This window comes from Oryx dammah, unplaced genomic scaffold, assembly GCF_014754425.2.
Source record: "Oryx dammah isolate SB20612 unplaced genomic scaffold, SCBI_Odam_1.1 HiC_scaffold_21, whole genome shotgun sequence".
Classification (NCBI taxonomy): domain Eukaryota; kingdom Metazoa; phylum Chordata; class Mammalia; order Artiodactyla; family Bovidae; genus Oryx; species Oryx dammah.
In genome coordinates this window covers 56,354,489-56,381,996 of record NW_024070205.1, presented here as the reverse complement: position 1 = coordinate 56,381,996, position 27,508 = coordinate 56,354,489, and the positions used below count along the sequence as shown (strand labels likewise).

The 27,508-nt window shown below is 38.8% G+C and overlaps 1 protein-coding gene across 7 annotated transcripts in view; it reads left to right on the top strand.

Moving 5' to 3' along the window:
• Window positions 1–27,508, top strand: part of MARK1 (microtubule affinity regulating kinase 1) — a 141,503-nt gene that overhangs the window by 54,588 nt on the left and 59,407 nt on the right. For all 7 annotated transcript variants that reach the window (XM_040263252.1, XM_040263253.1, XM_040263254.1 and 4 more), the window contains exons 2-3: window positions 23,407–23,610; window positions 24,870–24,923. In XM_040263252.1, the coding sequence (XP_040119186.1) occupies window positions 23,407–23,610; window positions 24,870–24,923 (258 nt within the window). The remainder of the gene's footprint in view (window positions 1–23,406; window positions 23,611–24,869; window positions 24,924–27,508) is intronic.

Here is a 27,508-nt window from a genome sequence, read left to right as displayed (position 1 = left end):
ATTGAAGTATAGTGTTTCAGGTGCACAGCATGGTAAGTCAGTTATACACATACATGTATATTATTTTTGAAATGATTTTCCATCATAGATTATCACAAGATATTGACTGTAGTTCCCTGTGTTATACAGTAAACCTTTGTTGCTTGAGGCATATCTATTTTTAATTAGGAATGTAGCATTCTATTCATACTAAGTCAAACAAGTGAAATCAAAATGTCATAAATTTTTTAGGCAAAAATTCATGTTTTCTAAAATATATACTTTATACATATCATTTATGTATATATGGGAAATACCTGGTGGCTCAGATGGTAAAGTGTCTGCTTGCAATGTAGGAGACCTGGGTTTGATCCCTGGGTCAGGAAGATCCTCTGGAGAAGGAAATGGCAACCCACTCCAGTACTCTTGCCTGGAAAATTCCATGGACAGAGGAGCCTGGTAGGCTACAGTCCATGGGATCGCAAAGAGTCGGACACGACTCAGCAAATTCACTATGTATATGTATACAAAAGCATTTCTACTACACTTGATAAGAGCTTCAGAAAACATAAAAAAAAAAAGAAGAGATGGAGAAATTGGAAAACATAAACTAAATGAAATGGGAGCACTGAATATGAAATGGAAAAAGTGAAACAAACTAGATAGAAGTAAAAGATCACCATATAGTCCAGTTTTTAAATATGAATGTTCATTAGACACATAGTTTGAAGCTCCAGACGAGAAAAGCGTTACCTACTAAGCATTTGTATTTTTCAAAAAATTTCAAGATAATTCTGTTATGCATCTGGATTTTAAAAAGTGATTACAAGTTTTTCTGTTAAATTGTAGCTTTGGTGATACAGAGTTCTATTATTTTTCTGCTGACCAGTCATGGTACAATGGCATTAAGTGAGTAATACTTGCATAATCATGATAGTAATAGATGTTTATCAGTTTTCACAATCAATAACCAGGCAAAAAATAAAAGATAATTATAATTGTAAGCTATAATGTGAACATGGTTAACCTAATAATATAAAATAATTATATACAGTTTGGTGGAGTGGTCAAGCAGACTGATGTGGTAAGTGGAAGTGCACGCATGCGCATATTTTCATTTGCCCAGCCAGTCTGTGTCTTTTGTTTGGTCATAATCTGTTTCCATTTAAGGTAATTCTTGATATCTATGATCCTATTACCATTTTCTTACTTGTTTGGGGTTTATTTTCTGTAGGTCTTTTCCTTTTCATGTGTTTCCTGCCTAGAGAAGGTCCTTTAGTATTTGTCATAAAGCTGATTTGATGGTGCTGAATTTTCTTAACTTTCACCTGTCTGGAAAGCTTTTGATTTCTCCATCTGAATGAGACTATTATTGCTGGATAGAGTATTCTTGGTTGAAGGCTCTTTCCTTTCATCACTTAAAATGTATCATGCCATTCCCTTCTGGCTTGTAGAGTTTCTGTTGAGAAATCAGCCGATTGCCTGATGGGAGTTCCCTTGTATGTTATTTGTCATTTTTCCCTTGTTGCTTTCAGTATTTTATCTTTCTGTCTTTAATTTTGGTCAGTTTGATGACTGTGTCTTGGTGTGTTCCTCCTTGGGTTTATCCTACTTGGGACTCTGCACTTCCTGGACTTGGTTGACTATTTCCTTTCCCATGTTCAGGAATTTTCAGCTATTACCTCTTCAGACATTTTTTCCAGCCCTTTCTCTCTCTCTTCTCCTTCTGGGACCCTTATAATGAGAATGTGTTTAATGTTGTCCCAGAGGTCTCAGACTGTCTTCATTTCTTTTCATTCTCTTTCTATATTCTGTCGTGTGGCAGTGATTGCCACTCTTCTGCCCTCCAGGTCATTTATCTGTTCTTCTGCCTCCGTTATTCTGCTGTTGATTCCCTCTAGTGTGTTATTCATCTCTGTTTGTTTGTTCTGTAGTTCTTGTAGGTCATTGGTAAACATTTGTTGCATCTTTTCCATTTTTTTCCTGAGATCCTGGATCGTCTTCACGATCATTATTGTAAATTCTTTTTCTGGTAGGCGGCTTATCTCCACTTCATTTCGTTGTTTTTCTGTGGTTTTATCTTATCCCTTCATCTGGGACATAACTTTCTGGTTTTTCATCCTGATTAACTTCCTGTAACGTGATTTTTGTTTTAACCTATGGGAATGTGCTTCTTTTTGCTTCTTCTATTTGCCCCCTGATAGATGAGGCTAAGAGGCTTGTGTAAGCTAACTTGTGGAAGGGACTGGTGGTAGGAAAACCGGGTCTTGCTCTGGTGAGCAGGGCCTTGCTTGGTGAAACTTTAATCCAATTATCTGCTGGTGGGTGGGGTTGTACTCCCTCCCTGGGAGTTGTTTGGCCTGAGGTGACCCAGCCCTGGGCTCTGTAGGCTCTATGGCAGGATTAATGGTGAGTTCCAAGAGCCAGGGGGGGACCTTCCCCACCTGCTGCTGCCAGTGTCCCAGTCTCTGTGGTGAGACCCTGCCGACCCATGTCTCCACAGCCAGCTCCCCCGCACTAGCTGCTGCTGCTGCTGCTGCTGCTAAGTCGCTTCAGTCGGGTCCGACTCTGTGCGACCCCATAGACGGCACTAGCAGGCAGTTTTAATTCAGTCTTTGTGGGGTCACTGCTTCTGTCCTCTGCGTCTTGGTGAGCGCAAGATTTTGTTTGTGCCTTCCAAGACCACTTGGCTTCCCTTGTGACTCAGACAGTAAAGAATCTGCCTATAATGCAGGAGACCCAGGTTCAATCCCTGGGTCAGGAAGATCCCCTGGAGAAGGAAATGGCAACCCACTCCAGTATTCGTGCCTGGAGAATTCCATGGACAGAGAAGCCTGATAGGCTACATAGTCCATGGGGTCACAAAGAGTTGGACACGACTGAGCAACAAACACACACAAAAAAACCAGAGTTTTTCCAAGAGAATGCGCTGGTCATAGCAAATACCCTCTTGCAACAACACAAGAAACAGCTCTACATGTGAACATCACCAGACGGTCAGTACCGAAATCAGATTGATTATATTTGCAGCTGAAGGTGGAGATGCTCTATAGAGTAGCAAAAACAAGACCAGAAGCTCACTGTGGCTCAGATCATGAACTCTTTATCGCAAAATTCAGAATTACATTGAAGAAAGTAGGGAAAACCACTGGCCCATTCTGGTATAACCTAAATCAGATCCTTTATGATTGATTACACAGTAGAAGTGACAAATAGATTCAAGGGATTAGATCTGATAGAGTGCCTGAAGAACTAGGGACAGAGGTTCATCAAAACCATCCCTAAGAAGAAAAAAAAATGCAAAAAGGCAAAACGGTTGTCTGAGGAGGCCTTACAAATAGCTGAGAAAAGAAGAGAAGCAGAAAGCAAAGGAGAAAAGGAAAGATATACCCATCTAGATGCAGAATTCCAAGAATAGCAAGGAGAGATAAGAAAGCCTTCCTTAGTGAACAGTGCAAAGAAATAAAGGAAAACAATAGAATGGGAAAGACTAGAGATCTCTTCAAGAAAATTAGAGATATCAAGGAACATTTCATGCAAAGATGAGCACAATAAAGGACAGAAACCTTATGGACCTAAGAGAAGCAGAAGATATTAAGAAGAGGTGACAAGAAAACACAGAAAAGCCATAGAAAAAAAATCTTAATGACCCAGATAACCACAATGGTGTGATCACTCCCCTAGAGCCAGACATGCTGGAGTGTGAAGTCAAATGGGCTTTAGGAAGTATCATTAATTACAAACAAAGCTAGTAGAGATGATGGAATTCCAGTTGAGCTATTTCAGATCCTAAAAGATGATGCTGTGAAAGTGCTGCACCTAATATACCAGCAAATTTGGAAAACTCAGCAGTGGCCCCAGGACTGGAAAAGTTCAGCTTTCATTCCAACCCCAAAGAAGGGCAATGCCATAGACTATTCAAACTATCACACAATTGCAGTCATTTCACATGCTAGCTTCAACAGTACATGAACTGAGAACTTCCAGATGTACAAGCTGGATTTAGAAAAGGCAGAGGAACCAGAGATGGAGGGGGAAAAAAAGCAAAGGAATTCCAGAAAAACATCTGTTTCATCGACTGTGCTAAAGCCTTTCACTGTGTGGATCACAACAAGCTGTTGAGGACTCTTAAAGAGCTGGGAATACCAGAACATCCTATTCCCTCCTGAGAAATCTGTATGCAGGTCAAGAAGCAACAGTTAGAACCAGACATGGAACAACACACTGGTTCCAAATTGGGTAAGGTGTAGGTTAAGGTTGTACATCGTCACCTTGCTTATTTAACTTATATGCAGGATACGTCATGTGAAATGCTGGACTGGATGAAGCACAAGCTGGAATCTAGATTGCCGAGAGAAATATCAAACCTCAGACATGCAGATGATACCACCCATATGGCAGAAAACAAAGAGGAAGTATAGAGCCTCTTGAAGAAAGTGAAAGAGGAGAGTGAAAAAGCTGGCTTAAACTTAACATTCAGAAAACAAAAATCATGGCATCTGGTCCCATCACTTCATGGCAGATAGATGGGGAAACAGTGGAAACAGTGACAGACTTTATTTTCTGGGGCTCCAAAATCACTGCAGATGGTGACTGCAGCCACAATTAAAAATTGCTTGCTCCTTGGAAGAAAAGCTATGACAAAACTAGACAGCATATTAAAAAGCAGAGGCATCAGTTTGCTGACAAAGATCTATCTAATCAAAACTATGGTTTTTCCAGTAGTCATGTATGGATGTGAGAGTCGGACCATAAAGAAAGCTGAGCACAGAAGAATTGATGCTTTTGAACTGTGGTGTTGGAGAACACTCTTGAGAGTCCCTTGGACTGCAAGGAGATCCAACCAGTCCATCCTAAAGGAAATCAGTCCTGAATATTCATCGGAAGGACTGATGCTGAAGCTGAAGCTCCAATACTTTGGCCACTTGATGCGAAGAACTGACTCATTTGAAAAGACTCTGATGCTGGGAAAGATTGAAGACAGGAAGAGAAAGGAACGTCAGAGGATGAAATGGTTGAATAACATCACTGACTCAATGGACATGAGTTTGAGTAAGCTCCAGGAGTTGGTGATGGACAGGGAAGCCTGGCATGCTGTAGTCCACAGGTTCGCAAAGAGTCGGACACTACTGAGTGACTGAACTGAACTGAACTGAACATTGATGTTGGCATCTCACAGCTTCTTTGGATTTTAATCTGTTCCTTAGCTAAAATTCTATAAACATTTTGTCTCTTTTATTTTGTCATTCATGGGTCACCATTTAATTGTAATGATTTTCTGGTTGTTAGTAAGTCATGATTCTATAAAATATAACCTTTTGGAATAATCCAGAAATAAGTGGGAAAATGTTTCTTTGTATCTTATTCTGTATCCAAGTGAGTTATGATTTATAGAAATCAAAGAAAAATTAGCCATAGTAATTTAGAAAGTGTATCACCTACACACCTATCTGAAAAAAAATTCACCAACTAGAAAAAGTGAACCAAAGAAAAGGAATTGTAGGATGTAAGCAATTACCATGAATAATGTAACCAGTAATGATTACAGGTAATAATTAAAAATAATTTCTAATAATGAAGCTATTATGTTTAATGCAGTTCTCTAAAACATTTTTAAAAATGGAATAGGCACATGTTAGAAAAAGAATGAAAAATATGCAAAATAGTTCTCGGTAATGCCTTCTCTTACAAGGCATTCTATACTTATAGCATCTGGTTATTGTCCTTCCAGTTGCTGCCGCTAAGTCGCTTCAGTCGTGTCTGACTCTGTGTGACCCCATAGACGGCAGCCCACCAGGCTCCCCTGTCCCTGGGATTCTCCAGGCAAGGACGCTGGAGTGGGTTGCCCTTGCCTTCTCTGGTCCTTCAGTTATCAGCAGTCTAATCACCTGGGTTTCTGGCTGCAAGTGCTTGGCCATCTAGTGGCTTTCTTAGCTAGCCTTGGTGCCCTTCTTCTCTCATCTTGTTGGACCCTCTGCTGTATTGGCTACTATCCCCTATCCAACAGTGTTTGTTTTTGTCTTCTGTTTCTTCTTTATCCAGCTTAGATTTTTGACCCATCATCTCAGTAACTTGCCAGTAACCTAACTTGTCTTGTCTTGCCACTTTCTCTTTGGTGGTACTTGTTTGAAAAACTCCAGGCCAGAGTTAACTCATTTATCTGCTTCCTCAGTAATCTGTCTGTGGGCTGTTGAATATTGCTGGGAAAAAAAAATGACAAAACTGGACAGATTAGAGCCATGATACATTCATGATCATCGACATCAAGGAGCCTGTCAGTATTGCTCAGCAGCCCTACCAGGTTGCTTTGGTTAACTCATTTTTCGTTTTTCTAAACGGAGTATTTCCAATCTTTTTTTACTCTCTGCAAACCTCTCTTCCCTCTTAGAAGGTGACCTTATCTCCAACCACCCAGAGAAAGGAAGAGCTATCAGATATGAACTCCTTCAGCTTCCTACCATCAAATGTATGCACCTTTCTACATCTAGATCTAACTTCTCTTCCTTTCTACTTTTTACAGGAGAAGTGATGTCTTTCTTCCTGCGTTAAGGGCAGTGTCTCCATCTGTGCCCTGAATCTTCTCACTGTCCATCTCCCCGGGAACTTTCCTTATCTTTTCTGTCTCTTGTCTCATCAGTGCCTCCCTCTCCACTGGATCCTTCCTTTGGGATTTAAACATGCTCAGGTCTCCTCCATCGTAGAACAAGCAAATGAACAATAACGTCCTTTATTTCCACACCTTTTTTTCTGCTCCAGTTGTCATCCTCCTGCCTCTGATTCACAGACAGACTTAGTGTCATTAACTGCCCTAGCAGCCTCCATTCCTCACTTTCCACCTTCTGCCAGCTCACTGCACTTTGACTTTTACCCATAAATTTTAAAAAAGTCAAACAAACAAAAACCTCTGTATGATATCATCTATTTATCTAGCATTCTAGAAAAGTTAAGAGTATAGTATTAGAAAGTAGATCAGTGAGAGGAGGGCGTTGACAGCAAAGGGGCACAGGGACCTTTTTATTTTGATGAGATGGTTTACATATTTGTTATTGTGTTTCATGACTTTCCACGTTTGTCACAACTCATATGCTTAAATTTGGTGAATTTCGTTGTGTGTTACTTATTCCACAATGAAGCTGACAGAAAGTTTGGTAGAAACATCATAGTATACTACTTGGTTTCTAATGATGAACTTCTTGAATTAGCAATGAAAGCATTTTATTTAGCAACATTTAAGCCAATTTTAGAAGAAAAAGCAAAAAGAGAAGGTTCTAGGGAGCAGGCTTGACATCTTAAAGGGTGGTACAGGGGATTGATATTTTTTGTTCATACCCTGTTAGAGTTAGTTGACATTTTTGACCATATGCATGTATCATTTTGCTTGCATGCCCACTTGGACCCGACCCGGCAACTCATGGACTGTAGCCCTCCAGGCTTCTCTGTCTGTGAAATTTTCTAGGCAGGAGTACTGGACCAGGTTGCCATTTCCTTCTCCAGGGGAATCTTCCCGACCCATATATTGAACCCATATCTCTAACATCTCCTGCACTGGCAGTTGGATTCTTTACCAGCTGAGCTACTGGTGAAGCATCATGTATCATTTTAGTGAAAACTGACTTAAAATGTAGGGCAATGCATTGCTAGAAATAACTGTAGAAAGACCAAAAATGGGCACCGAACTCAGCTAAGTAGAGGGGTTTGGAATAGAAGCTCTGATATGGTGTATGGCTTTTCCTGGGAGGAAATGCATAAGCTGAATATGAAAGGATGAGTTCAGAGTTCACCAAATGACTCAGAATCTAATGGATTGTTAAGGATGCTTTCTCTCTTGTAACTTTGTTGAACTCAGGTAGTACTTCCAGAAGATATTTTATTATTTACTTGAATTTTCTAGGTTTGTATTCAGGTCAACAGTGGAGAAATGATACAAGTAAATCTTTCTGCTTTGTTTTTCTTCTTCAAAAGCATTACTGGTCTATCTAGCACTACTATAATGTTGAGTTTTTCATGAGATCTTATCTTGTTTGTGTTTTTATGGATTATCACTCAGAGCTACTCTGATTTTCAAATTGAAGTGGTAAGTTGTAATGTTTTTCTTATATAGAATTAAGTTTGCCTTTTTAGGTCATATACTTAAATGACTGTAATGATAGTTCTTTAATATGTTGTTGAATAGTGGTGAAGATTTTCTTTAGGTTTCTTGGACCTCTATATAGTATAGGCAGACCTCAGAGATATTGAAGGTTTGGTTCCAGGCCCCTGCAGTTAAGCAAGCACGTGAATATTTTGGTTTCCCAGTGCATATAAAGTTATGTTTATACTACACTGTAGTCTTTTAAGTGTGTAATAGCATTATGTCTTAAAAAATTGTGCCTACCTTATTTAAAAAATATTTCATTACTAAGATATACTGACCCTCATCTGAGCCTTCAGTTCAGTTCAGTTCAGTTCAGGTCAGTCGCTCAGTCATGTCCGACTCTTTGCGACCCCATGAATCGCAGCACACCAGGCCTCCCTGGCCATCACCAACTCCTGGAGTTCACTCAGACTCACGTCCATCGAGTCCGTGATGCCATCCAGCCATCTCATCCTCGGTCGTCCCCTTCTCCTCCTGCCCCCAATCCCTCCCAGCATCAGAGTCTTTTCCAATGAGTCAGCTCTTCTCATGAGGTGGCTAAAGTACTGGAGCTTTAGCTTTAGCATCATTCCTTCCAAAGAAATCCCAGGGTTGATCTCCTTCAGAATGGACTAGTTGGATCTCCTTGAAGTCCAAGGGACTCTCAAGAGTCTTCTCCAACACCACAGCTCAAAAGCATCAATTCTTCGGCGCTCAGCTTTCTTCACAGTCCAACTCTCACATCCATACATGACCACAGGAAAAACCATAGCCTTGACTAGACGGACCTTAGTTGGCAAAGTAATGTCTCTGCTTTTGAATATGCTATCTAGGTTGGTCATAACTTTTCTTCCAAGGAGTAAGCGTCTTTTAATTTCATGGCTGCAGTCACCATCTGCAGTGATTCTGGAGCCCCCCAAAATAAAGTCTGACACTGTTTCCACTGTTTCCCCATCTATTTCCCATGAAGTGATGGGACCGGATGCCATGATCTTCGTTTTCTGAATGTTGAGCTTTAGGCCAACTTTTTCGCTCTCCTCTTTCACTTTCATCAAGAGGCTTTTTAGCTCCTCTTCACTTTCTGCCATAAGGGTTCAGTGAGTTCGTAATTTTCTTGTGGTAATAACATCAAAGATCACTGTCACAGATCAGTACAGTCAATATAATAATAATGACGAAGTTTGACATATTGCTAGAATTACCAAAGTGTGACACAGAGACACAATATGAGCAAATACTGTGAGGAAAAAAATGGTGTCAGTAGACTTACTCAGTGCAAAGTTACCACAAAGCTTCAATTAAAAAAAACAACAACACAGTATCCATGAAGCACAGTAAAGCAGAGCACAGTGAGAGAAGGCGTGCCTGTAAACTGTATTGGCCACATTTCTTCATTAGCATCATACATTTGAGGTATTTAAAAATCAAACCCACTTCTGGTTCCTAAAAAAAGATCAGATCAGAGATCTCTTATAGTAAGAAAGTTTGTAAAATTACACAGTTACTTGTTTCAGACAGGCAGGATCACTGTGCTGTGCAGCTTTTGCCCCCTGGGTTCATGCAGTGCATAGCTTGGTAGCTATTGGAAAGTTTTGGTGATAATTTGTTTTAATAACTATTTTGTCATCTTTGTTGGACTTCATTTTTGTGGTTTATCTTTCTAAAAATTGATACATGACTGTCTTGTCAGATCTTTGTCATCTCATTGCAATATGAGATGTATAAAAGAGATGTACATCTTTAATGTATAAGATAAAATTGAGTTTTTAAATTTATATTTTAGGTGAGATATTTAAACTGTACCATGTTTAGTGGGTCTATTCATGCAACACTCACTATTTGAATGATAAAGAAATGTAAAAGAAACCGTGCTTGGTGACTTTGAAGCTCACAGTTTAAAAGGAGATAGTTTCCAAAGAAAAGGCAGTTGTATCCTAAAGTAGTAATTGTTGTATAGAAGAATGTACAGGCATATCTCTCTCATTGTACTTTGCTTTATTTTGCTTCACAGATAATGTGTTTTTTAACAAATAGAAGGTTTGTGGCAACTCTTGAATCAAAACCGATGGCATCATTTTTCCAGTAGCGTTTGCTTATGTCCTTTCTCTCTTTCACATTTTGTTAATTTTTGAACTCTTTCAAACCCTTCACCATCAAAAAGATTGAGACTTGCTAAAAGTTCGGAGGATGCTGGCTTGCTTCATTGCAGTACTTTATTGTACTTGGCTGGAACCGAACCCATAGTGTCTCTTGTGTATGTCTAGAGCACAGCCCTTCCATTTTTAGTAAGTATTCTTTTTCTGCTGTGTTAGTTTTTTGACACTTATAAAACCACTGCTTTCACTGAAGCAACTCACCATTGTGCTATTTAAAAAGAAATTTCATCTTGAAACACTGAAATTGTGGAATGAGGGAGGCATCATTATATGATAATACAATAAAGGAAGCATACCATTTGAGAGGATTTTTCTGACAATTAAATTCATTTATTGCCTGATCCTTGTGAAATAGGCGTCGTCATTATTAATGATATTTTCAATCATGCTTTTGTACGACATGTAGCTGTTCTTTAAGTCGTTCTTTGATAAGCAACAGTTGTTAATATCTATACGCAGTTTTCCAGGAAGGTAATTTGATGCTTAAAGCTTAAAAAATCTGGAGTAGGGTTCTTGCCTTGGAGACTGTGATTCATGTGCTTTAAGAAATCTGTAATCTACCTCAAATTAATAGTGTGTTCAGACCTTCCTTACTCATACTGGGTTTTGAGTGAAGTTCTTTAAACTGTTGAGAGAGTGTTGTTAAAATCTCCAGTCATAGTTGTGGATTTGTGTATTTTTTCCCTTTGCTATTAGTTTCTGTTCACTGAAACTCAGTTATTAGGCACATACATATTTAGGATAGTTGTGTCTTCCTCAGAGTTGATCCTTTTATCATTATCAACTGTGTGTCTTTATTTTGTTAGTGCTGCTTGTTTTGAAGTCTTACTTTGCCTGACATTATTATAGCTTCTTTAGCTCTCTTTTGCTTATTACTGTTTGCATTAGTATTTCTTTTCTCATAATTTTACTCTCAGCCTATCTGTATATTCTTAATTAAAGTACATCTTTTAATTTAAAAGCTCATTTAATCCTGTCTTTGAATTGAAATTCTTGTTTACGTTAAATATAATTATTAGTGTTTGGTAAGTCTTTCTTTTCTTTTGTTTTTCTTTTAGTTTCATTTTGTTGTTATCTTTGGTGGTGTTCCTCTCTTCTTTTGTTCCTCTCAACTTTTGAATCAATCAGTTAATTTTTAGTATTCCATTTAAAAAATAATTCTATTTGTTTATTTTGTTGCTGAGCAGGCTTCTCTGTAGTTGCGGTGAGTAGGGACTCCTCTTCCTTGCCGTGCGTGGGCGTCTCGTTGCAGTGGCTGCTCTTGTTGCCAAGCACAGGCTCTAGAGCTCGTGGGCTTCAGTGGTTGCGATTCCCTGACTCTGGAGCACAGGATCAATAGTTGTGATGCATGGGCTTCGTGGCATGTGGGATCTTTCTGGACCAGGGATCGAACCTCTGTCTTCTGTATTGGCAGGTGGATTCTCTACCAGTGAGCCACCAGGGAACCCCTAGTATTTCATTCTAATTCCTCTGTTGACTTTCCTATGCTTCTGTATCTTTTTCAGTGCCTTTTCTCCCCATTGGTTGTTCTAGAGATTACAGAATGCACCCATGTATTACTTCAGTCTACATAGGGTGATATTGCAACAGTTCAGATAAAATTAAGACTCTTTAAAGAACCTTTTAATTCCCCTGATCTTTGTGCTTTTTTTTTTTCCCACATACATTCTTCTTATAAACTCCACAATATGGTGTTACCTTTTTTGCTTTATATAGTCATATTTCTAAAGAAAGATGAAAAAATATGTATTATTTATATTTCTCATATATTTATCATTTCCAGAGCTCTTTTTTCCTTTCTGTAGGTTTAGATTACTATCTACGGTCACTTTATTTTAGCTGGAAAAATTATCCTTAGCATTTCATATAACATATATCTTCTGCAGCAAATTCTTTCAGTTCTCGTTCATCTAAAAATATATTTTGTCTTCATCTTTTATTACAATTTTTATTCAAGTATTATTGATTTACAGTAATTGTCTTTTTTTAAAGACTGTTTTCACTGGGTAAAGTATTTGGGGTTGCATTTATTTTTTTTCTGCAGTACATCAAAAATCTTTCGTTGCCACCCGACGGCCATTGTTTCTGATAAGAAGTGAGCCACCATTTGTATTGTCACCCCTTTGTATGTATTGTGTTGCTTTCCCCTAACTCCTCTTAAGGTTTCCCACCCCGCTTCACCCAGCTATACAGAATTTTTTAGTACTTAGACTTAGTGATGTAGCTCCTTTTGTTTTTCTTCAAACTTATCTGGCTTGGCGTTGATAGTCTGGGGGAATTATATGACCATTATTGCTTCTAGTAATTTTTTCTCCCTTCTTTCCTTCTTATTCCTTCTCTAGTACCCCACTTACACATGTGTTAGTGTGTGTTATTGACCCACAGATCATGGGCTCTCTGCATTTTTGTTTAATCTTCCTAGTTCTTTAGATTGACTAATTGATATTCTCAGTTCTTGCAGATTGGCTAATTTTTATTCATCTGTCTTCAAGTTTGTTGACCCTTTCTCTTTTGCAGTCTGCTACACACCTGCCCAGTGAATTGAGTTTTTTAAAAAGTATTATACTATTCAGTTCTAGAATTTGCATTTACTTCTTTCTAACTATAGTTTCCATTTCTCTGCTGATATTTCCCATGTTTGTTTCTTCTAATCATATTATCCTTTACTTTTAGAAACAGTTATCATAACTGCTTTAAAGTTCTTGCCTGTTGAGTCCAACTTCTAGAACATCTTGGTGTCTATTTCCATTGACTGCTGTTTCTCTTGACAGTCTCATTCTTCTGTTCCATCATGTATTTAGTATATTTTGATTGTATATAGGACATTGTTGATAGTACTAAACAGAGTCTCTGGATTTATTTATCTTCCTCTGACAAGTGTTGATTTGACAGGAAGTTAATTTGGCTTAACTCAGACTTCAAATTCAGCCTTTCCAGTAGCACGCAATAGGCAAATCTATAGTTTCCCTAAACTTGTATCTGTCTCCTTCTGACCATGTTCTTTGGAGTTTCTCTTGCTCACATTTGGTTTAGGGCTCAGCAAGGGACCTGTAGTTTGTGTGAGGACTTCAGAGTTTTATTCTTTGTAACTTTATTTTCATCAGAGTTTCCTTTTTCACTCTTAGATCAATTCTTTTTTTTAGCTATCAGCTCCATCCTCTGACTCCGTAAGCCAGTAAGACTTGTTGCTCTGCTTGAATTTCAGTCACTGGGAGCTTGGTGGATCAGAGTTTGCCCCAGGTGGAAACTAAAAATTTCACCCTATGTGGTTCCCTTTTTACAAAGATCAATCTCCTTCCAGTTTTTGGCTTCTTTCTGTGGCTCTTCAGGGCCACCAAACAATTGTTTTTAATATTTTGTCTGGAGATTGTATTCTTATTTACTGGTAGATTAGTCAGATACAACTATTTATCCATTATTAGAACCATAACTTCCCTACTTTTTTTTTTCAATGACTTTGAGAAATAGAAGTTTGGTTATTGTTTCTAAATTGTTGTGGCCTGTATTGGTGCTAACTGACTGACGAGTAGTTATGGTGTGCAAAGTGGCATGTTCTAGAGTCCTGGGAAGTGAGCGGTGACATCCCCAGCTTCAGATCTAATACATGATATATAACTTCTCAGGAATATTCTTTCTTTATCATGTATTTGTCATTTGATTGATTCATGTATTCATTTATTCATTCATTACCTAATAGGTTAGCCAAGCTACACCATCTTTTGCCTTCTAAATCTGACTCTGTACGGTCCAGTGTGCAGGGGCTCTATATCCGTAACTTTAACAGTTTGAATTCCAGTAGTATTCAGTTGGACAACTGAATTTTCAGCATGTAGGCCTTTGCAAAAGATCCTCCATTTAATATACCATTTTACTAGGTACCTTTCTTCTTTGACTCTCCAAAGTATGCTCTCACCTTGGGGGTTTTTCTTTTTATTCATTTCACTGCCTCAAATGCTCTTCTCCTGTTTATCTAGCTCATTGCCATCTGTTGAGTCCAGCTCAAACATCATTTATTACATCTAGTCCATTAGTAGCATTCACCCCAACTCCCTCCCTAGACAATTTTGTCACATCTCCTCATTTTATTTCCTTTTTACTCCATATTACCAAGTACAGTTATTTTATTTTGGCTATTTGCATAGTCTTGTCTTCTTTCACTCGAATACAAATTTATCCTTCAGAATTTTTTTTCAGGCTACCAATAGACTTAAAAAAAATTCCTTTTTTTTTTTTTTTTTTTAAAACTTAGCCTAAGTTGGTTTCTGTTGCTTAGAGACAAGAAACCTGACTGTACGGAAACTAGTACAGTTTCTACACAGTCAGGTTACAGGCAACCTGACTGCCTGCAACCAGAAGTCATTGCAGGCAACAAACACTCAGGGAAATGGCAGAAATTTGGGATTGGTTTTCTGGCCTAGGAGATGGGGTTTTTTTTTGTTGTTGTTTGTTTGCTTGTTTGTTTCTTTGGTTATGACCAACCAAGATAGCATATTAAAAAGCAGAGACATTACTTTGCCAACAAAGGTCCATCTAGTCAAGGCTATGGTTTTTCCAGTGGTCATGTATGGATGTGCGAATTGGACTATAAAGAAAGCTGAGCGCTGAAGAATTGATGCTTTTGAGCTGTGGTGTTGGAGAAGACTCTTGAGAGTCCCTTGGACTGCAAGGAGATCCAACCAGTCCATCCTAAAGGAGATCAGTCCTGGGTGTTCATTGGAAGGACTGATGTTGAAGCTGAAACTTCAATACTTTGGCCACCTGATGTGAAGAGCTGACTCGTTGGAAAGGACCCTAATGCTGGGAAAGATTGAGGGCAGGAGGAGAAGGGGATGACAGAGGATGAGATGGTTGGATGGCATCATCGACTCGATGGACATGGGTTTGGGTGGACTCTGGGAGTTGGTGATGGACAGGGAGCCTGGCATGCCGCAGTTCATGGGGTTGCAAAGGGTTGGACACGACTAAGCGACTGAACTGAACTGAATCAATAAGCACTTGTATGGTTCTTCAGTTCATTTCAGTTCAGTCGCTCAGTCGTGTCCGACTCTTTGCAACCCCATGAATCGCAGCACACCAGGCCTCCCTGGCCATCACTATCTCCCGGAGTTCACTCAGACTCACGTCCATCAAGTCAGTGATGCCATCCAGCCATCTCATCCTCTGTCATCCCCTTCTCCTCCTGCCCCCAATCCCTCCCAGCGTCAGAGTCTTTTCCAATGAGTCAACTCTTCGCATGAGGTGGCCAAAGTACTGGAGTTTCAGCTTTAGCATCATTCCCTCCAAAGATATCCCAGGGCTGATCTCCTTCAGAATGGACTGGTTGGATCTCCTTGCAGTCCAAGGGACTCTCAAGAGTCTTCTCCAACACCACAGCTCAAAAGCATCAATTCTTCAGCGCTCAGCTTTCTTTATAGTCCAACTCTCATATCCATACATGACCACAGGAAAAACCATAGCCTTGACTAGACGGACCTTAGTCAGCAAAGTAGGGTCTCTGCTTTTGAATATGCTATCTAGGTTGGTCATAACTTTTCTTCCAAGGAGTAAGTATGGTTCTTACTATGCGCTATTCTGAGCACCTTTACAGAAATTACTTTATGTAATCCTCAGAATAGCTATGAGGTAGGAAAATCCCATGGTTGGAGGAGACTGGTAGGTTGCAGTCCATGGGGTCGCTGGGAGTCAGATGCAACTGAGCAACTTCACTTTCACTTTTCACTTTCATGCATTGGAGAAGGAAATGGCAACCCACTCCAGTGTTCTTGCCTGGAGAATTCCTGGGACGGGGGAGCCTGGTGGGCTATCGTCTATGGGGTCACACAGAGTCGGACACAACTGAAGCGACTTAGCAGCAGCAACAGCAGCAGGCTTTATTATTAGTTCCTTTAATAGACGAAGAAACATGCACGTAAAGATTAAACAACTTGCCCAAGGATGCATAGCTAGTGAGTAGAAAAATTTCATTTCAGTTGGTATTGAAAGCAGGGAAAATTCTATTATTATTCAGGAATTCTAAGTCTGATAATCCATGGGATTAGTTCCTTGAAGAGCTAATGAAATCGCTACCTGTAATTACTTTGAATACACTACATCTCAAGCCCAGATTTAGGTTCATGTTGCCACTGCTGCAGAAAAGTGAAGGAATTCAGTGTCTACTGGATTGAGTGGACAACTTGAAGAAAGAAAATAAAATCTGAATTTGTATTTTCAGCTAAAGATGAGGGACTAGAATTTATAGCCATTATATTATTGAGCTTGCATAATATCTTGTACCTATCAGCCTTATGGTTGAGACAGTTCTTAATTAAACTTAACTATGACTTCAGCCCGACGAGGGCATGGCAACCCACTCCAGTATTCTTGCCTGAAGAATCCCGATGGACAGAAGAGCCTGCCAGGCTGCAGTCCATGGGATCAGAGAGTTGGACATGACTGAATGACTAAGCACAGCACAGCATGACTTCAGCCCATGCTGGATAAACATTTTTTTCTAGGCTTCTTGTTTGAGAGTTAATATATTGATCAGCATGGAGTGAGATTAGTTATCTCAAATTACTCTTCAGAAAGTTCCTTTAGGGAAAGATTCTGCTGCTGAGTGATGCTATGGCAGTCCTGAGGAAAAATGGGGGTTTGAGGGGAGGAATATTTGTTTCAGTGGGTGTTTTATAATTAGAATCATAATATAAAAAATGTGCTTTATATTCCATTATAATTTCTAATTTGAGACTCCTCTAAATGCATTCTGAGAAAGTTGGATGGCTCCTAAAAAGGGTCATGCTTAATGTTGAAAGTTAGGAGATCTCATTTTTAAAAAGGATTTTGGAGACTATAATACCTTTTCCAATCCTAGGAGTGGGATAAGAAAGAATAGTATTTTTGTAAGAGCCCTCTGTCCCCTCCTCTGCTAAGTACAGACACTGCCAAACCTATATTTTCCAAGAATCTCCTTTTCTGTTGGTAGGATTGGCCAGAAGCAATTAAATTCTGCCTTTCATACCATGACATTTTACAGTAGGGGTTGGCTAGCTGCATCCTATAGGCCAAATGCAGCCTTTGGGTGTGTTCTTATATGGCCCTGAGCTAAGAAAGTTTCTTTAAAAATGAGTACCCAACAGGGACAGTGGAGTCTGCAAAACCTGAAATACTTATTGTCTAGCTTTTAATAAAAAAACTTTGCTGACCTCTGTGTCTCACCATACTTGTCTAAGATATACAGAACAGTTAAGAATGCTGCCCCTAAATACTGATAGGTTACCTGATCGAGAGTTTCTCCTTCAGTTCAGTTCAGTTCGGTCGCTCAGTCGTGTCCGACTCTTTGCGACCCCATGAATTGCAGCACACCAGGCCTCCCTGTCTATCACCATCTCCTGGAGTTCACTCAAACTCAGGTCCATCAAGTCAGTGATGCCACCCAGCCATCTCATCCTCTGTCGTCCCCTTCTCCTCCTGCCCCCAATCCCTCCCAGCATCAGAGTCTTTTCCAATGAGTCAACTCTTCACATGAGGTGGCCAAAGTACTGGAGTTTCAGCTTTAGCATCACTCCTTCCAAAGAACACCCAGGACTGATCTCCTTTAGGATGGACTGGTTGGATCTCCTTGCAGTCCAAGGGATTCTCAAGAGTCTTCTCCAACACCACAGTTGAAAAGTATCAATTCTTCGGCGCTCAGCTTTCTTCACAGTCCAACTCTCACATCCATACATGACTACTGGAAAAACCATAGCCTTGACTAGATGGACCATTGTTGTCAAAGTAATGTCTCTGCTTTTCAGTATGCTGTCTAGGTCAGTCATAACTTTTCTTCCCAGGAGTAAGCGTCTTTTAATTTCATGGCTGCAATCACCATCTGCAGTGAGTTTCTCCTTAGGTCACTGATTATACTGCCCTCTCTTTCGTTGTTTGTAGCTTAGCTAAAAGTTGAACATGTCTGATAAGAATCTCCTAATTATTCATTTTTCCTTTATGACCTCTTAATTAGAAAGTAAGGATAGCTCTTATGTATCAGCTATTGTATTGCTCTGTAACAAGTCATCCCAACACCCAGTGGTTCAAACTCACAAGCGTATGTTGTTTCTTATGAGTCACCAGGTTATCTGGGGATCAGTTGAGTTAATCTGACCTCAGCTGGGAGTGGCTCTGCTCAGTGTGTTTCTCATCTTCCTTCTGGTTTCAGCCTGGACACGCCCTTCTCATGGGGATGGCAGAAATGTGAGAGAGTAAGTTGAAACACAGCAGGGCCTCTTGATGACTAGTATGGGACTGGCTTATACCACCATTTTGAACTCATTCTATTGGCCAAAGCAAATCATATGACTGGATGCCCAAAGAGTGTAAAACTATATTCTGCCCTCAGTAGGAGGACATTGGAAAGTTAGATGGCAAATGATGTGAAAATTTGGAGCTAATAATTCAGTCTGTCAGTTTGATTTATAGTCAGAATATGCTCTGCAACCAGCATTGAGATATAACTCAAATTATCTTAACTCATTCTGCTGTTAAGAGATCTGGACAGCAAGACATCATTCCTCATAAGTCATCCCGAGTATAGGTGTCAGGAGCACAGGGACCATAAGTTTCTTTACTTGGCTACTTTGTATTTGTATTGTCTTTTTTTGTGCCTAACACCATATTCAATATTGACCATTTCGTGATGTCCATGTGTAGAGTCTTCTTTTGTGTTGTTGGAAGAGGGTGTTTGCTATGACCAGCGTGTTCTCTTGGCAAAACTATATTAGCCTTTGCCCTGCTTCATTCTGTATTCCAAGGCCAAATTTGCCTGTTAATCCAGGTGTTTCTTGACTTCTTACTTTTGCATTCCAGTCCCCTATAATAATGAAAAGGACTTTCTTTTGGCTGTTAGTTCTAGAAGATCTTGTAGGTCTTCATAGAACCATTCAACTTCAACTTCTTCAGCATTACAGGTCAGGGCATAGACTTGGATTACTGGGTATTGAATAGTTTGCCTTGGAAATGAACAGAGATCTGTCATTTTTGAGATTGCATTGCCAAATTCAGACTTAAATTGAAGAAAGTAGGGAAAACCACTAGACCATTCAGGTATGACCTAAATCTAACCCCTTATGATTATACAGTGGAAGTGACAAATAGATTCAAGGGATTAGATCTGATAGAGTGCCTGAAGAATTACGGACAGAGGTTCATGACATTGTACAGGAGGCAGTGGTCAAGACCATCCCCAAGAAAAGGAAAAGCAAAGAGGCAAAATGGTTGTCTGAGGAGGCCTTACAAATTAGCTGTGAATAGAAGAGAAGCAGAAGGCAAAGGAGAAAAGGAAGGATTTACCCATTTGAATGCAGAGTTCCAAAGAAGAGCAAGGAGAGATAAGAAAGCTTTCCTTAGTGATCAATGCAAAGAAATAGAGGAAAACAATAGAATGGGAAAGACTAGAGATCTCTTCAAGAAAATGAGAGATACCAAGGGAACATTTCATGCAAAGATGGGCACAATAAAGGACAGAAATGGTATGGACCTAACAGAAGCAGAAGTTACTAAGAAGAGGTGACAAGAATACACAGAAAAACTGTACAAAAAAGATCTTCATGACCCAGATAACCACGATGATGTGATCACTCACCTAGAAGCCAGACATCCTGGAATGAGAAGTCAAGTGGGCCATAGGAAGCATCACTACAAACAAAACAACTGGAGGTGATAGAATTCCAGTTGAGCTGTTTCAAATCCTCAAAGATGATGCTGTGAAAGTGCTGCCCTCAGTATGTCAGCAAATTTGGAAAACTCAGCAGTGGCCACAAGACTGGAAAATAATCAGTTTTCATTCCAGTCCCAAAGAAAGGCACTGCCAAAGAATGCTCAAACTGCCACACAATTGCACTCATCTCACATGCCAGCAAAGTAATACCCCAAATTCTCCAAGCCAGGCTTCAATAGTATGTGAACCGTGAACCTCCAGATGTTCAAGCTGGTTTTAGAAAAAGTAGAGGAACCAGAGATCAAATTGCCAACATCCAATGGATCATCAGAAAAGCAAGAGAGTTCCAGAAAAACATCTATTTCTGCTTTATTGACTATGCCAAAGCCTTTGACTGCTTGGATCACAACACACTGTGGAGAATTCTGAAAGAGATGGGCATACCAGACCACCTGACCTGCCTGGTGAGAAATCTGTATGCAGGTCAAGAAGCAGCAGTTAGAACTGGACATGGAACAACAGACTGGTTTCAAATAGGAAAAAGAGTACGTCAAGGCTGTATATTGTCACCCTGCTTGTTTAACTTATATGCATAGTACATCATAAGAAATGCTGGACTGGATGAAGCACAAGCTGGAATCAAGATTCCTGGGAGAAATATCAGTAACCTCAGATATGCAGATGACACCACACTTATGACAGAAAGCGAAGAACTAAAGAGTCTCTTGATGAAATTGAAAGAGGAGAATGAAAAAGTTTGTCTTAAAACTCAACATTCAGAAAACTAAGATCATGGCATCTGGTTCCATCACTTCATGGCAAATAGATTGGGAAACAATGGAAACAGTGAGAGACTCTATGTTTGGGGGCTCCAAAATCACTGCAGCCATGAAATTCAAAGACACTTGCTCCTGGGAAGAAAAGTTATGACCAACCTAGACAGCATATTGAAAAACAGAGACATTACTTTGCCAATCAAGGGTCATCTAGTCAAAGCTTTGGTTTTTCCAGTAGTCATGTATGGATGTGAGAGTTGGACTGTGAAGAAAGCTGAGTGCCGAAGAATTGATGCTTTTGAACTGTGGTGTTGGAGAAGACTCTTGAGAGTCCCTTGGACTGCAAGGAGATCCAACCAGTCCATCCTAAAGGAAATCAGTCCTGAATATTCATTCGAAGGACTGATGCTACAGCTGAAACTCTAATCCTGTGGCCAGCTGATATGAAGAACTGATTTGATTTGAAAAGACCCTGATGCTGGAAAAGATTGAAGGCGATAGGAGGAGGGGATGTCAGAGGATAAGATGGTTGGATGGCATCACCGACTTAATGGACACGAGTTTGAGTAAGCTCCAGGCGTTGGTGATGGACAGAGAAGCCTGGCATGGTGCAGTCCATGGGGTCACAAAGAGTCGGACACGACTGAGCACACACTAACTAACTAACAATGAAAATTAACCATAGACCAATACTTAAGAAGATGATGTGATAGTCCAATAGTAGAAATTTTTCCTGGATATAAAAATAGCAACAGAAAAGAGGGGTAATCAGTTCTGCTTTGTGAAAGGCATAGAACACTTTGTTGACGAGGAGATAAAACTGAATTTTGAATGATAGAGAAGTCCATAGTCCCATTGGACAAGTTCAGGTAGAGAAGTACTATTTGTAGGAATTATTATAATGATCCATTGACTGTGAGAAAATGCTTATAATTAAAATCTCTTGTTTATGCTCAGATAATAGAAAAGTCGCTAAGAACCAGTGAGTAACTTTGTGATTACTGCCTAATCATATTATTTATTGCAGTAGTTTTCAGATTTGCCTGCATCAGAATTACCTGGAGGACTGGCTAAAATACTCCTTACTGGGTTCCTCCCCCAGAGTTTTCTGTTCGGTAGCTCTGGAACAGGGTCAGAGAATTTGCATTTCTAGCATGTTCCCAGATGATGCTGATGTTGCTGGTCCAAGGACAGCACTTTGAGAACTATTGGTGTATTGAACTTTTCCTATATATCTGGCACTCTGCAATGTGGTAAGTGTATAAAAGTGAAAAGAAAACATGTCTCCTCCAGTTGCTCATGGTAAGGTGGCAGACACAAAGAAGTGAGTGTATGACAGTGCAGTATATCAAATCACGTGGAAGTACAGTTTGCTGTGAAAATACCCCAGTGTGACTCTTAACTCAGAATGGCTGCAAGTGTGTGTAGGACACAGAAAATCCTTTAATCCTGAGCCAAGTTTTTAAAAAATACCAAAAATAAAAACAAATAGAAAAATGATCTTGAGTCCTGCTTTGCATGAAATTAGTAAATGTTGTCATCTTTAAAGTTGCCTTTAAGAAATTTCTTATCAAAATGTTTTAGACATGCTTTTGGTAGTATAGGTTGGACAACATATGTCTGAATTACTTTGCAAATAAAAGCTGCCCCTTCCTTTCTTTTGTTAATTTGTTGTACTCATCTTTGGCTATTTTTAAGATGTCAGATAATGATGTTATGTTTGTCATGCATAATTCTACATTTTTTACCGAAAATGCTACAAATTTTATTTACTTCAGAAAGTAGACAAAACTAGCCAAGAGCAGGGACACTCAGAGCTGGGCAAACAGGGTTCCTTAGGCAGCCTTACCTGGGACTTGAGGTGCTAAGCCCCAGGGTAACACAGTCGGTTACTGTGATGGTGAGACACTGAGACAAAGTGACGTCTCTGCCTTGAAAAGGGTACGATTTTAATGTGAGGAAGAAGGCAGTGGGTATAAGGTCATGGATCCAGCAGGGCTATCGATGGCTCCTCCTTGGGCATGGGAAACTGGGTGAGGGGCTGAGGAGTTGATTAAAGGTACTTGTCATGGGAAACAGCTGGTTAGTTGGCCAAAGTTAGGTGCCCAGCAAATGAAAGAGTGACCAGGACAAGTAGCTGGACTGGTTTAGAGAAACAGAGCTGTACTCTGAAGTTGTCTTGGCGCTGAAGACATTCTGCCATCGTAATGAAGCAATCTGGATCTGGATTGTCACCACAGCCTACAGGGGTAACACCCTTAGGAGAGTAATGATCTGTGGGGCTCCTGGCTATCTAACCATTTATATCTTTTTAAAAGCAAAAGCATATGTCTAAAGCTATGCAGAACATTTCATTTTAAATTATTATATTCCCCCTGGCAAAGGGAACTAAAGTCAAGTAGAAATTGCAAACAGAATGCCCAGAAATGGTGTAGCGCAATCTGTTTTCATTAGAGATGAATTTTTTTTCCCTCTTTATCTTTAATTGAAGAATAATTACAGTACTGTGCTGGTTTCTGCCATACATCAACATGTATCAGCCATAGGTTTACATATGTCCCCTCTGCTTGGAGCCTCCCTCCCACCTCCTACCCCATCCTACCCTTCTAGGTTAGAGATGAATTATCAATGAAAATTGTTTGTAGTGTTATTTGAACTGTCCTTTAATTATATAGTTTAATTAATGATGAAATCTTCTAACCTTTTTCTTAGCATACATCTGTGGATGGATATACTGAACCCCATATCCAGCCAACCAAATCAAGTAGCAGACAGAACATCCCTCGGTGTAGAAACTCCATTACGTCAGCAACAGACGAACAGCCTCACATTGGAAATTACCGTTTACAAAAGACAATAGGAAAGGGAAATTTTGCCAAAGTGAAATTGGCAAGGCATGTTCTAACCGGTAGAGAGGTAAGTTTTCACAATGCCTTTTAATACTTACTTGAACCTCTCCAGAGTCTTACTAAAAAAGCTTTCCTATAGCTGATTCTGGAAATAAATTAACAGTTGTAATATAGTAAACACTGGGGTATGTGTGAATGAAATGTACATAGGTAGAGTTATACCTAGCACAGAAAAATTGTCCTTACGTATTAGCATCTCTTATAAATTAGATGTGCTGCACACGAGGATTTCTTAGCCTTCTGTCTTTTTATTATATGGTTTCCATAAACATTTCAGATTACCCTTGCTACTCAACCCTAGGAACAGGGCTAGGATAACTTCTTATTAATTACTACTTAAGCTGTACTGTATATAGGAATAGAAATCTGAGGTTGTACACATGAAACTTACATAGTGTTAAAAGCCACTGTTACCTGAATAAAAAATAAATTTAAAAAACTACTACTTGAAGTAAATTAAATATAAATGTATAGGAAACTAGCCACTAATTTTTAATCTATTTAGAGATTACATGAGCAAGTGTTACAGATGTTTTCTCAGATAATAAGAGAATCAGGTTTCTAAAATCCTGTGCGTTTCAAAGTAGGTATATTTACATGGTAAAATATATGTTTTAATAATATATTTAATAATTTATATATTAAAGACTCAAAATAGTTAAACATCTAACACTCTACATTAAGTGATTGGATCCAATTAGGACATTATGAAAATTCTGAGATAAAACATTTTTGCTAAGTTTCCATTTTGTTTTATACATGATATTATTGTCACTTATGGTTAAATTTAGTCTTCTCTGTCTGTTTTGACCCCAGGAGCTATTAGGACACAGGCTATATTAGACAAAGACTTAAGAGGACATTTAAACCTGTTTTGTTAGTTTGCGTAAGTTTGGGTGTCCAGTCTCTCTCCCCACGTATTACTTAACTTACTAAAAGTTTGTAAGCCTCTCTCTTCTGATAATTATGACTTATCAAGATCATGAGTCAAATATTAAGGTACAAATAATTTTTACTTTAAAAGGGGAACCTTGGAAGAACTTTAACAAAGGTCTAATTTCACTGACTCAGAATGAAACAGGTTACAGACTTGGGTCAATAGAATATATTCTAAGGCTGTCTAGTTATCAAAACTTTACCATCCAATTATGTTAACCCCCAGTATAGCTATATCTAGTTAGGATGAAACAAAAGATGTTTTCTTTATAAATTTTATTCTTTAAGATATGTATTCTCAAATTAAAATTTAATGATTCTCTTTTTTAGGTTGCTGTGAAAATAATAGACAAAACTCAGCTAAATCCTACTAGTCTACAAAAGGTATTTAATTATTTTCATAGTAAGTAATTATAATGTGAGTTTATAATCAATATATGATACTCTGTAGAATCAGTTATTCTAAATTTCCCATTAGGTACAATTCTACATTTCATCAGTATATGAAGAAAAGACTTGATATCAACATAATATTTACATTTGTTAATATTTAAGTATTTATCAAATGTTTGAAAAATATCCACTCCTCAAATGCATTTACTGTGTCAAAGGAACTTATGTCTTTTAATACAGTAGGATAAAACTTTTTGTATCAAATATTGTGAAGTACTTAGGATTCTGCTTCACTTATGAGATACTGTTTGTCAGTAGGTGGCTTTCCTATTGCTTCAGTTGCTTCTCTTCCTTCCTCCACAAAAACTGCAGTAGAAGATTACTGTAGAAGGTACTGTAAGCTAACTTAGAGTAGAAGTTACCGTAAGCTAACTTACAGTAGAAGATACGAACATTTCTTCAAAGAGTGAACATAAAACAGCATAGGGACCAAAAAAAGCAAGTAGGATGGGAATTGACCTGGTAAATTTAGTAAAGCTGGTTTGTGTTGCTTCATTAATTATTTATTTGGGAAAACTTTCTCAGATACACATTTTAGTACTTTAAAAATGAAGCAAATATTTTAGCATTTGTGCCATATATGTTGTTTATATATAGCTCACTATGTAATATATAAGATATATATGTATGATTATGTATAAAGTACATTATTATTTTTATGAGAATATAATGGGATCGTGGTCACATATGTAAGTGAGGTATAAATAACTGGATTTCTAAAACAGAATTCTATAAGAAAGTTTTAGTGTGGTGTGTATAACTATACCTGCTGTGATTCTAACATTAAATGAAAAATTTGGGTCAGTGATAATCAAGACTTCCCACTTGTCTCAGTACCAGATAACTCAGTTTATTTTATATATTTCTACTTAAGAGATTTAGATCTGTGTTTTTACTTACTGAAATTCCTTTTAAATTTGCCAACCAGTATAGCTTTTCATAGTATTAGTATTTCTCATCTGTATGAACATGAAAGGTTTGCTAGATTTTTTTTTTTTCTCTGTGAGTGTGAGATGATATATACCTTGTTGGATATTTTTGGGGAGAAACTTCCAGTACCTGTCTCTCAGCTAATCACGACTTAGTGGTATGAGTTATAAAAAGGCATCTTCCTTGGGCAGACAAATTATCCAAAAATGCTCTTTCTTCCTGTGTTAGAGCCACAGTGGGGCAAATTTTTGCCCACCCCTCTCCTGGGAATCCCTTTAAAACACAGAGACTGCATAACAGCCCAGAGGCCCTGTTCGTGGCCCAGCTAGCCTTTTCTCTTTTCCGAGGTTAATCTGTGTGATCCTCTGGTAAATTAAGTGATTTTGAATGACATGTAGAACTAGTCCAGGCCTGTTGTGCTTGTTGGATGCAGGGCAGTGTGACCCCCACTCTGTCTTTCCCAGAGGGGCCCAGAGAAAGTTGTGGAACGAAAGTCACGCTTGTTGAAACATGCAGACATGCAGATGTGAAGCTGGACTGTTATTCAGATAAAAAATATACTTGGTGATGTAATTTCTGTTCTAGATTCTGCTACATTCGGCTAATCATGCTGATAAAAGCTTGCTTTTCCAAATAGGCATATAAAAAATGATGGCAATTTTGTTTTCTTAAATCTGTGAAAATAAAAGCAAAGATTGAAATTTACTAAATGTAGCCAGTACACCATGTGTATTTTGTTGTTTTCAGAATAATTTTTATTTATGTTCATAGCTTCGCTTTTTGTTAAAAGATTTAGAAAAGAACAGATCAAGGCTTGCTTAGTTTTCATGCATTGTAGAATATTCAACATTTGGCCTTACTCATTGAATGCTAGGAGCATCTCGTATGCCAGTCAGTCATATCTAAGAAATAAAAATATAAAACATGAAATTAAAAGTAATCATTTTCCCCCCTTAGCACTGATAGTCAAGTAATAGTAAAAAACAGCAAAATGACTTTCCATGCCTTAGGTGTCCTTCTTAAAAGGCGGGATTATGACAGCACATATTTGCAGTAACTATTTATTTTAATCTCATCTCAACCCAGAAGTATTTGGTTAAGTCTTGTTCTGAATTTGATCTGAATTTAAGCTGGTCCTTCTTGTTTATTCTTTTTTGTATAGCATATTAATAGGGAATATTACTTTCCTTTGCCAACATCAGTGGTAGATGAAAGTAATCTAAATTTGATACCCCAATTGTTCCAAACTTCTGAAATATAGAGTTCTTAAAAACAGTTTGGTCTTTGGAATTGTTAGCATCTTTAGTTTCAACATTGCTCACGTAATACACTTGTATTATTTGTATTCAGTTCAGTTCAGTTCAGTCACTCAGTCGTGTCTGACTCTTTGCGACCCCATGAATCGCAGCACGCCAGGCCTCCCTGTCCATCACCAACTCCCGGAGTTCACTCAAACTCACGTCCATCGAGTCGGTGATGCCATCCAGCCATCTCATCCTCTGTCTTCCCCTTTTCCTTCTGCCCCCAATCCCTCCCAGCATCAGAATCTTTTCCAATGAGTCAGCACTTCGCATTAGGTGGCCAAA